Source organism: Silurus aristotelis, assembly GCF_946808225.1.
Source record: "Silurus aristotelis genome assembly, chromosome: 15".
In the NCBI taxonomy this organism is placed as follows: domain Eukaryota; kingdom Metazoa; phylum Chordata; class Actinopteri; order Siluriformes; family Siluridae; genus Silurus; species Silurus aristotelis.
This window is the reverse complement of record NC_139588.1, coordinates 24,717,910-24,730,409: the sequence shown is the minus strand read 5'-3', so window position 1 is coordinate 24,730,409 and position 12,500 is coordinate 24,717,910. Positions and strand designations below refer to the sequence as shown.

At 40.2% G+C, this 12,500-nt stretch overlaps 1 protein-coding gene and 1 long non-coding RNA gene across 2 annotated transcripts in view; both read right to left on the bottom strand.

Moving 5' to 3' along the window:
- LOC310737999 overlaps positions 1–12,500 on the bottom strand; it is a 174,074-nt gene that overhangs the window by 130,229 nt on the left and 31,345 nt on the right. The gene's annotated exons all lie outside the window — the stretch shown is intronic.
- flrt2 (fibronectin leucine rich transmembrane protein 2) overlaps positions 507–12,500 on the bottom strand; it is a 12,716-nt gene continuing 722 nt past the window's right edge. The window contains exon 2 of the mRNA XM_083562650.1: positions 507–6,415. Within this exon, the coding sequence (XP_083418776.1) occupies positions 4,029–6,014 (1,986 nt within the window). The 5' untranslated portion in view covers positions 6,015–6,415 and the 3' untranslated portion in view covers positions 507–4,028. The remainder of the gene's footprint in view (positions 6,416–12,500) is intronic.

Below are 12,500 nucleotides of genomic sequence, written 5' to 3'. Positions count from 1 at the left end.
CCATGGAGCTCAGTGAGGTCATAAGGAAATGTGTACAAAAGCTGTGGGTGGAACTGGAACTGGGAGTTACTATGGTTACAGGGGTTTATAAGATGCACATTCGTTTAGATTCAACTGACAAACACAAACTACCAACGCTCTGAACTCACACCTGAACTTCCAGCTAATCACAATCCACTATTCACACCTGAACTCCTTCCAGCCAATCACAATCCACTATTCACATCTGAACTCCTTCCAGCCAATCACAATCCACTATTCACACCTGAACTCCTTCCAGCCAATCACAATCCACTATTCACATCTGAACTCCTTCCAGCCAATCACAATCCACTATTCACACCTGAACTCCTTCCAGCCAATCACAATCCACTATTTACACCTGAACTCCTTCCAGCCAATCACAATCCACTATTCACACCTGAACTCCTTCCAGCCAATCACAATCCACTATTCACACCTTGACCAGGGGATGAAGAAGTTTATATATCACAGAATCACAACTGTTCAAATCAAAAGTTCTTTATTTAAAAAAAAAGAAAGAAAAAAAAAAACGTTATGTACAATTTGTGCAAAAAACATTAAAGGTGTCTTGACTACACTGTAAATTCATTTTCAAGGCACATACATGAGACAACTATGAGATCATGAGATAAAAAACACGAAGAAACAGTCACTTTGGTTGCTGTGGAGCTCTTGGGATTATTCTGCTCAACCCATCCGATCCGATCCGATCCGATCTGATCCAATCACATATAAAAAATATACAAAATTAAAACTACATTAAAATGGAAAAAAAAACATTCATTAAATAAACAAGAATAAAATAAAAGTAAGGTGTTTTGGAGCTGAATGTAAATAATGGCAATGTGCTATAAGGGAATTTTTATAGAGGTTATGGCTTTTTCTCGGTTTTCCATAAACCGTGTGTGTGTGTGTGTGTGTGTGTGTGTGTGTGTGTGTGTTATTTATTTAAATAAGGGAATTTAATAATGATATTTGGAAGGATTGGGGATGATTGAGTGTTTTGGTTTAGATGAACCTCATCACCATTTCCTCTAATTATTCCAGTCTGAGTCGCCACATGGTCTCACTCTGGTCTCGCCCTGGTCTTGCTCTCCTCATGCTCTCCTCTCGTCTCGCTCTCACTCTGGCTCAGTGCTCGGTTCTCCAAATCAACACGAAACCCCACCATCAGACGCTCAGTTATTCGAAAGCAAACCCCCCGCAGGCGTGTCTGAGACACTGCACTCCTACATACTCGCTATCTCTCTAAAAGTTCAGGGTGCAGCTGATGATTAACACTGATTATGAGCTTCTGTAGTCGAGAAAAAAAGAGAGATTTGGACTGTAATTAATATAAACAGTCTGCTACAATGGTTCAGGGCTACAATCACCACAAAGTTTTAGCTCCATCAATGAACAGTGATGCTATTATAATGAATGGACATTTCGGTGATGAGGATCAGGATGAGGTTCCTCTCATGGTTTCTTTTTCATGGCATGGGAACTCCATGTGTGCTGCTGTCACTTCTTGGTTATGTGTTAGGAATAAACGTATAGCAGCTAATTTATAACTGTAAACTGAATAATTCTGTCTGTTTCTGTGAAGCTGCTTTGTGACAAAGTCCACTGGGAAAATTCCTGACAACTAAAACTAAAGTGAAAAAGAGAAAGAAAAGGGGAGGGAGAGTGAAAAAGGGAAAGAGAGAGCGAGAGAGAGGGATTGTACATGTTTATGACATGATTCTTCAAATCCAAAACTATTTCCTAAAATGCTTTTCACAGATCAGCCCCTGCAGCAGCAGAAGGTATCAGAGCTCACGTTCTCCCTCAGGAAGTTAGCACACGGCTGCTACAGCTCTCCCTGATGAGGCGTCACTCACTACAGCTACGTACAAGACACTCTTCTGGATCGTGAACGTTTCTTATTCATGATTGCAGACAAAGATGAAGATCTGAGACTCTATCAAGGTTACAGTCCAAAACCTTAGCTAATTAAAAGAGAAGCTAGCATTCCAGCGCCGCGCAAATCACATGACGGTGAAACCGTTTAGCACTTAACCAGAAGCCCTCGGCTTCCAATGCTTGTTAGCTCCGTTCCAGGACATGTTTTATTTCTCTAACACCACACATGTCTTTTATTTCCAGAAGAACAGCATGTGAAATGTTTTTTGGGGGTTTGAAGGGAAGTTGGGGCTTTTCGGTGAGAAAGTTCGGAATAAAATAAAGTCGTGTGTGAAACGAGAGAGCGGCCTTCGAGTAAAAAAACATACTCCGACAGCCGCGTAAAGTCCAGTAGCTCCTTTTTTTCACTTTCTTCCCTCGTTCGTTCTCAGAGACACATCTGTTTTTGCTGCACGAACAAAATACTTGTGGTTTTTTTTTTTTTTTACAGTTTGAACATGTGGAGTTCAAATCACGTCTGCGCTCTGAACAATCGCAGCTCCGCCATGTGATGTGATGTTCGCAATCTGGGTTTATTTCTTCTGAATTATTACCCTCCCTCTCTCCTTCTCTCTCTCCCCATTTCTCCTGATTCATTTCTCAGGGGTGAAAATAACCCCTGCATATTTCTTTCTCGTCCTTTTCCTTTCTTTCCTCCTTTTTTTTTTTAGAACCGGGGATTATTAAGAGCGAGAGGGGAGAGATGCTTTGAACTCGACCCACGAAATAAAATCTTGTCAAAGCAAATAAAGTCAGAGAGTAACAGCGCATAATAATAAGGGGAAAAAGGAGGAGAAAAAAAGATGGCGTCCCTTTTAAAGCAAGGCGGCCCGGCTCGGAAAAACCAGCACGGCATTAAAAATAGTTTTAATTGCGCTCATGCAGGGATCCGAGGGCAAACCCAGCTCTGGCACAAACCACTTTACTGGGATTCTGGGTATTTTTTTCCTGCCCTACAATTCATCATTCTACCTAAACAGCTGCCTGAATAAATGAGTGCTCGGTCGGTTAAAGAAAAGCAGAGAAAACCCTCTAACCCCATAACACCGTACGAGCAAAACAGGTGACGGCGATTTAAAAAATGTGGATAAGACGATTGTTGAGGTGTTGAACTTGACCCAATCTTACTGGAGAATCACCGCAGACTCCTGCGCTCATAAATAAAAATCAAATCCCTCTAACATGATCTGTAAGGAGTCTCCAGAGCGAGACATCAATACGCACAGACATCTATACACACATCAGCCATGCCACGGACGAGCTCCTAAACACCTGCTCCAACAAACAAACTCCTTCTCCAAACCCTCAGGAGCTCGCTCTATATCTGACATGAACATCTACACAAAAAGCAATATGAAATTAGTGGGATTGGATCCGGAATGTTCGGTTAATGGTCGAAAAATATGCACTAGAGAAAAAAAAAACTGAAGAAAAAACCCTGCCCTCTGGTGGCAAAACGCCAAACTAAACACTTCCCCGGCGTGCGGGTCGATGCTTTCCCGAGCTCTTTGGCCTTTTTTTTCGCTCGCTTGTGTGGTGTTTAAATGTCGTAACCCTGTTCAGAAGCAACTTTCACAAAAAGCCCATTTCCTGAACGCCTGCTTCACGCTCGCCCCGCCACGTCGACTAAAAAACAGAAAGAAAAAAGAAAAAACTCCTGCCCCTGTATTATTTTTTCCACTGAAGGCTAATCAGCCATGTTTCATTTTCCTGAACGGTTTGTTATCTTTACTACTGTTTTTTTTCTCAGCAGGGGGTCGAATTACCACTCGCGGCTGAGGAGGTCCTACATTCACACCCGTGAGGCAGAAAACCTGGACTAATGCACTTAACACCAGCCCTGATTTTACAAATACGACTGACTTACACCAGGTCGCTTTGCGCTAATCACAACACTGTCCGCTAGGAAAAATACAACAAACCCGATTCCACGTCACTGTGTGTGATATAAATTACCATCAGGGAATATGTTCCTATTCAGAACTTGATTCAGATATAAAACTGTGTGTGTGTGTATGTGTGTGTGTTGTACAATCATACAGTAAATGTTTATTATGTCTTTACAAAAAAGCATCATAGCATCACGTGTGGCAAAATTCCACACCAGGAACGTTGCTGCTCTTGCAGTAAACGATGCTGTTGTTCTCGAGATGACAGTCTCTGTATCCAATGCCGACGTTGGGCGTGTAAATGGGCTGGATCCTGAAATCGGCCTTCAGGAGCTGTTCATTGTTTAGCGGAACGATCTGAAAGCTGGTCTCTGTCATTTCCAGAATGGAGTTGTCCTTCTTGGTCCCGGCTTCGCAGTAGTCGTCTTTTCTCCTGCCTCGGTTGTATTTCCATTTAGACGAGGAACAGGACGACCTGCTCTTCTTGTGCATGTACCAGCAAAAGATCCCGAGTAATATGATCAAGACCAGCAGGACGATGCCACCAATGATGCCTGCTAAAAGGAAGGTAGATGTGACGTCCTGCTGTGCCACCTGATCCGACTCGGACGGAGGGATGGAGGCCGATTTGGTCCTGAACTCTGAGCAGATCGTATCCTCTCCAGGTCTGTAGCTATTCAAGGAATCCAGGATGTATATGCAGATCCGGTACTTGGATCTAGGTTCCAAGTTGTACAAGTTAAGTCTCCGTTGCTCCCCAGGGACCGTCCTCTCTTGGCTAATATCAGTCATTATGTTCTGACTCCTCTTGACCCAGGTGACTTTGTAAGCCGTCACGGTGAAATAGGATTCCCAGCTAACCTCAACACATGTGCCGTTCACTACGTTCAAAGATATTTTTAAAGGGTCTTCATAAGGAGGATAGGGAGCAGGTGGAAAATTAGGCACTGGAGGCGTGGGGTTTGTTGTGGTTGGGTGGGAAACGGTGGTCAACGTGGTGGTGATAGGGGTGGTTTTGGGAAGGAGGGTGGTTCTACGAGGTGATGACGTAGTCGGTGGTAATCGAGTGAGCCACAGATCTTTTTCTGTACCAGCCGGACACTGAAGAGCATCGAGATTGATTTCTCGGATCATCATGCCCTTTAGCCTTTCTGGCTGATGACATGCGAATCCACGGACGTTCACGGAAGTTGGCAAGGACTTTAGCCAAAAGACAATCCACTTAATGGCACAATCACATCGCCAATGGTTGCCTCGGACATTAAGATTTGTTAGGCTTCTCATCCCATCAAACACCCCCTGTGGAACAGTCTGTAGCAGGTTCATGGATAGATCAAGTTTCTCAAGCTTCCTGAGCTCGGAGAAAGCCGTAACAGGGATGTCTTTAATCTGGTTCTCCTGCAGGTTCAGTCTAGCAAGGGACACTGATGGGAGCAAAGGAGGAGGCATTGTGAGAGAATTTCGAGTTAACGAGAGCTCTCTCAGGTTGACCAGGTTTCTAAAAGTACCGGGGGCGATGTCGCCATCCTCCAGAAGATTTCCATCCAGCAACAGCCGCTGTAAGTTTGTAATGTTTTGAAAAGCTCCCTCGTCTATCTCAGCGATGCGGTTTTCATCCAGGCGCAGTTCCTTGAGATCTGCTGGTAATCCAATAGGAACACTGCTCAGGTGATTCTTGGTGAGGAAAAGGAGCTTAAGGTTGAACGCCTCTCGAAAAGCCCCTTCCTCCACCCCAACCGTGGAGATGGAGTTGTCATCTAAGTGCAGTTCTTCCAGTTTGGGTAGCTGGGCAAGTGCTGCTCTCGAAATTGTCTGAATGTTGTTTTCCTGTAAATGGAGAACTTTTACATTTCTGGGAAGGTTGAGTGGAAACTCGTCCAGCTGGTTCCCATACAAGTAGACAGTCTCTACCGATGCCACATTGTGGAGCTCCATTGGAAATCCAGCACTGTTGATCTGGTTGTTGTGGAGGTACAGGATGCTGTATCCCTCACCGATACCCAGAGGCACAGACGTCAAACTCCTTTCATTACAGTAAATGAAGATTTTGTCGCAACGACACTCTTTGGGACACGGTGCAACAGCATCGAACTGCACATGCAAGCTCAGCAATACAGTAAACCAAAACCGAACAAAAGAGGTCCAATCGTTATTCCACAGTCTGACTTGGAATTCCATTGTGGCAAAACGAGAAAAAAAAAAGAAAAAAAGAAAAGAAAAAAATCTCAAAGCCACCCACAAAATTTGTGGTTTAAAAAAAAGAGAAGTAAATCCAGTGAGGTGCTTTATAGAATCGCACTAATGCAGAAGTTCAGGGTTAATCCTATGATAATTGCTAGTCCTCCACCTCAGCGCCACAGTCTCGTTTCTGAGGGCAGAGGTTCCGTGATCGGCGCCATCCATGCTAAAATATCAAAGCACGGCAGGACTCGTTTGGCCCAAAGCCTGTGTGAAATTGCAACGGCAGCCCTGGAGCTGAGAAGCTGAGAGGCCCACGGCTCCTCCTTTCCTCTCCGTTACACTCCGCTGGGTCTCAACCCAGGACAATTTCAGGCAGTGGGACATCTGGAGCCCGGGATCTGCGTGAAGAAAAGAAAAGAGCTGATTAAAATTCGGCTTTTTTTTTTCTCCCCAGTTTTTTTTTTGTGGACACACCAAAAGAAAGTGGACGTTACTAAAGCTCTTGTTCATCGTTCAGGAAAGATTTTTTGGATTTTTAAACATTTCTATCTAATTAAGCTGACATGAAAAATAGAGTTGAAAAAGAAAAACCTTTCCATCACGCAAGGTCATGTTTTACAGCTTTCAAGTTACTCTGAAGTCTCACGGATACGAAGCTTGTACTCTTTCCAAGACTAGAAACATGGAAAGTTACGACATGAGGAGCAGAATAAAGAAAAATACGAGGTTTTAAACTAAAACTCTGAATCCAACAGCAATACATTTAAACAGGTTTCAGTTATTTACATTCGTATTATCGAATTATCGTTTTATGGGAAAACACACCTGGTACAGTGAGATCATTTTAAGAAACTAGGAACCTGATAGAGAAAAGGTGCTTCTTAAGGGTTTAAGAATGCTTCTTCATTGGATTATATCAACTAAAGCATGTCATGGTTTCAACTAGAACACTTTTACTAAATAAAAGCCCTCAATTATATAACAAACCCTTGAGGAACCCTACAAGAACCCTTCTACCAAAGACGGCGGAATGTTAAACACCTGAAAGGTTCACGCCGTTAAATCAATAAAGAGGAATTAATTGGAGTTTGTTTTTCCTGCTCTTAAAAAAATAATAGGGTTTTAAGGGTTCTTCTGATGATTAAGGGTTCTTAGCTTCCAAAAATTGCTCGGATTGGAACCCTTACAAGTTTGAGGATGGATGGATGGATGGATGGATGGATGGATGGATGGATGGATGGATGGATGGATGGATGGATGGATGGATAGATAGATAGATAGATAGATAGATAGATAGATAGATAGATAGATAGATAGATAGATAGATAGATAGATAGATAATGGATAGATAGATAGATAGATAGATAGATAGATAGATAGATAGATAGATAGATAGATAGATAGATAGATAGATAGATAGATAGATAGATAGATAGATAGATAGATAAAAAGAAAGAAAGAAAGAAAGAAAGAAAGAAAGAAAGAAAGAAAGAAAGAAAGAAAGAAAGAAAGAAAGAATCCACCCTGGACCCTTTCTGGCTGTTATAGATGTTGTAGCTCTGCTATCTTCTCCTCCCAGAGGGGGAAGTGACATTGAAGCTTTCTGTGAGTTTACATTGTGTACTGACATTTTAACACTAAATAAAGTTATAATGAATTATTAAGGGTTCTTAGCTTTGAGAACCTACAGCACTTCCAGCTTCCTGAGACACGAAATACAATAATTATAAATCAAATTAAACGAAAGGATACAAAAATGTAATTTAATTGTTTAAAAAAATCTATATATAAAATAATCAAAAATAAAATGCATTTTAATATAAACTCATCGTGATATCTCGGAGTAACAGTGATAAAAACACTGAAGTTATTGAGATGTTTATGTTTCTGAGCTTCAGGCATGAACAAAAGACTAAATAAACACACTGTATTTATACTGGAGTCTGGCAGGTGATACACCCACAGCTTCCTCACCTCAACCTTCACCTCCACCTCACCTCCACATCAACCGAACCTCAAACTAACCTCACCTCCACCTCATCCTCAACCTAACCTCACCTCCACCTCACCCTAACCTTACCTCCACCTCATCCTCAAGCTAACCTCACCTCCACCTCACCTCCATCACAAGCTAAACTCACCTCAACCTCTACCACATCTTCAATTCATCTCCACCTCACCTCTAACTCAACCTCGCCTCATCCTTAAACTCTCCTCACCTCAAACTCAAGCTTACCTCTACCTCAACCTCACCTCCACCACCACCACCCCAACATCACCTCCACTTCGATCTCAACTCAACTAACTTGCACTTCATGTCAACCTCACTTCCACCTCATCCACACACACACACACACACACACACACACACACACACACACACACATATATATATATATATATATATATATATACAGTACAGACCAAAAGTTTGGACACGCCTTCTCATTCAAAGAGTTTTCTTTATTTTCATGACTATGAAAATTGTAGATTCACACTGAAGGCATCAAAACTATGAATGAACACATGTGGAATTATATATGGAATTATATACATAACAAAAAAGTGTGAAACAACTGAAAAATGTCATATTGTAGGTTCTTCAAAGTAGCCACCTTTTGCTTTGATTACTGCTTTGCACACTCTTGACATTCTCTTGATGAGCTTCAAGAGGTAGTCACCTGAAATGGTCTTCCAACAGTCTTGAAGGAGTTCCCAGAGAGATGCTTGGCACTTGTTGGCCCTTTTGCCTTCACTCTGCGGTCCAGCTCACCCCTAAACCATCTCGATTGGGTTCAGGTCCGGTGACTGTGGAGGCCAGGTCATCTGGTGCAGCACCCCATCACTCTCCTTCTTGGTCAAATAGCCCTTGATGCCTTCAGTGTGACTCTACAATTTACATAGTCATGAAAATAAAGAAAACTCTTTGAATGAGAAGGTGTGTCCAAACTTTTGGTCTGTACTGTATATATATATATATAGTAAACGATGGAGGAGAGTGATGAATTAAGACATGGATTATAATTTGGTGACTCCGCTGCTCTAAACACTGATACTGTGAGCCGAAAAAGAGATTATAAAAATTAGAGATGATAGAGATGATAGGTTTGTGGACACCTGGCCATTGGTATGTGCTTTTTGTGAGCATCCCATTCCACATTTATTGTATATTTAACCTCCACTCTTCTGGGAAGATGTACCTCTAGATTTTGTGCAGATACACATTGTTGTTAGTCAAGCCATGTATTGATGTAGGTGAGAAGGTGAGAAGGTTTGGGTGCAGTCAACGTTCACATTCATTCTAAAGGTGTTCAACCATATTGAACATAGCAGGAGATCTTCCACATGGAAGCAGATTGTCATGCTGGAGCAGGTTTTGGTCTCCTAGTTCAAGTGAAGGGAAAATGTGATGCTCCTGCATCCAAAGCAGTTTGTGAAAGAAGCACATGTGGCTGGAAAGGTCGGGTGTCCGAATATTTTCGGTACTTGTGCAGTGTATTATAGTGAATGTTCTTAAGGAGCTGCTTCTCTCTGGATTTGAACTCAAACATGATGGTTGAGAGGATCTTCAGGTCTCAGTGTGGTGATGTGAAGATTATTGATGATGTGATGTTTTCGGCAGGTCACCAAACACAAACTCTAGGAATTCTATTTGATTAGTGTTTAAATGATCATAACTGAGATTTATTTGATAAATGAATAAAATATAACAGCTGTAATTGTGAAGTGTGTCGAGTGAAAACATGCTGTAACACGAGAACGATTTCAAAACGAAAAGAGAAATAAAATGGAAAGTACATGAACAAAATCCAAATCTTCTGTTCACCACTGTTCACCTGACAACCAGCATCAGATCTTCTAGGTAGACTTGCACATGGTTTTTGAAGGATCTCAGCAGGTTGGTTGTTCCAGACATCATGGAGAACTAAGCACGGATCTTCTGTGGATGCAGGCTCCACAAATCCTTCTGTCTCTTTAAACAAGACTGGATGATGTTAAGATCAGGACTTTGTGGAGACCAAAACAATCACTTCCAGGAGTCTTTGTTCTTCTGTCTGCTAAAGATAGTTCTTAATGACAAAGGCTGGACGTTTGGGGTCGTTGTTCTGTTGCAGAATACATTTGGGGCAATTTGGGGAATTAACGCTTGTATTATTGAAAGTGTTCCTACTTTTGCAGTGTGTGTGTGTGTGTGTGTGTGTGTGTGTGTGTGTGTGTGTGTGTGTGTGTGTGTGTGTGTGTGTGTGTGTGTGTGTTATATATTTTATATATTTATATATATATATATAATTCTGATGAGGGTATCAGCTGCAGCAGCAGTGTAGGCATGGGAGGGAACTCTCCCGGAGGAGAGAAAGGCGAGACGGTGAGACGAGTGAGTGAGATGTTAAATAAGGAGATGTGTGACTGAACCCGTCCTCCAGGTTCCCGTCCACAAACATACACAAACACACACAGTCCTGTAACAAAGCGCAGAGCACACAGGGGTGCCATTATTTACTCTACCAACACACAGACTTCTACATCAACAACACACCTGTGTGTGTGTGTGTGTGTGTGTGTGTGTGTGTGTGTGTGTGTGTGTGTGTGTGTGTGTGTGTGTGTGTGTGTGTGTTTGTTTAAAATGAGAAAGAAATGTTGCTCCTGGCCTACATGTTTGTCTATCTATCTATCTATCTATCTATCTATCTATCTATCTATCTGTCTGTCTGTCTGTCTGTCTGTCTGTCTGTCTGTCTGTCTGTCTGTCTATCTATCTATCTATCTATCTATCTATCTATCTATCTATCTATCTATCTATCTATCTATCTATCATCTATCTGTCTGTCTGTCTGTCTGTCTGTCTGTCTGTCTGTCTCTCTGTCTCTCTGTCTGTCTATTTCTATTCTTCAGACGTAGATGTGTTCTATGTTGATTAGATGATGGATATCAGAAAACTTTCTAAGAAAGAAAAAGTAAGAACTTGTACATTAGTCTGTTGGAAAATTGTGTGTGTGTGTGTGTGTGTGTGTGTGTGTGTGTGTGTGTGTGTGTGTGTGTGTGTGTGTGTGTGTGTGTGTGTGTGTGTGTGTGTGTGTGAAAACTGGTGACCCCTGAATGTTGTGATTTGCCAAAGAAAATAGAAAATCAACTTTAATAATATATATATATATCATTTCAAATTAATATTAAAATTCCACAGAGTAAATAATAAAGAGGTTTTTTGAAGGTGTGTTCAGTTTCTTGAACTGCGCTCCTGATGTCGGTTTCTTTCCTTTAGCTTATCATTTATTTAATTATATATTTATATTTGTATTTATATTTTCTGTTTTTGTAAGGTGCTGTTCTCTCTGAACTTCTACTCACTTTCCTGACAGGGGTTTTTTATATTCTTTACATAGAGAAGAGATTTACAGTAGAGGGAGTGAAGATCATACACTCGTTCACCTCCCTGAGTCCCTGATCAGATCCTCATCACACACTCACTACACACTTCATCTCCTAATTTACACACAAATCAGTTCATCACATCATTCTCTGTTTCAGCCAGATCATTATTATTATTATTATTATTATTATTATTATTATTATTATTATTATTATTATTATTATTATTATTATATCCTGAATTTTATTCGTCTTTATTTTCATTATTCACCGATGACCACATATATCCCTTATATACATTTAAATACATTCATATATATAAATACTGTATATCAGTTCAGATTATCCTTCACCATAAATTCATGTATATGATATAAATGTGATTGAAATTTTTCACACTGAATTTTGTGTTTTATATTCAAAGCTCAGTATTTGTTATTTCTGAATTATATACATTTTAATTTATTAGATGTAATTATAAAAGATTATTATTTTTTACTTTATCTATAATTTAAGTGAAAAAACAGATGATTTATAAAAATCTCTTTGTTCAATCTAAATTATAAAATAAGATAATAATGATGTGGATGAAGTTGTTGGTGTGTAAATGAGACACGACTGGATTTAACTTTTTTCTCTGTTTGTTTTATATCTTACTTTATTAAATATTTTAAAAGTGTGCTATAATTCGTCTGAGTTTAGACTGATGGTATCTTAAGTTTATAACCAAGTGATCCAGTGCTGATTAATTTATTGATAAAGACTCAAAGCACTTTTGTATATCGCTCTGGATAAGGAGCGTCTGCTAGAAATGTAATATAAGTGGAATTCGAATAGAAATATATTCACTTTAATCCAGATGTTTAACTCTGTTTACAGTAAACTGGTGATGTGCAGTTTAGAGGTAATGATGTAGTGTAGTACAGTATAGTAAAGTCTAGTATAATACTATAATATAATATAATATATAATAGTAATGTAGAGCACATTGTATTATAATATACCGTTTATTTATAAGTATACAGTAGTATATTATACTACATAATAAAATGGTATAGTACAGTATAGTAGTGTATACAGTATAATGTAGTACTGTATATGATATATTATGGTACA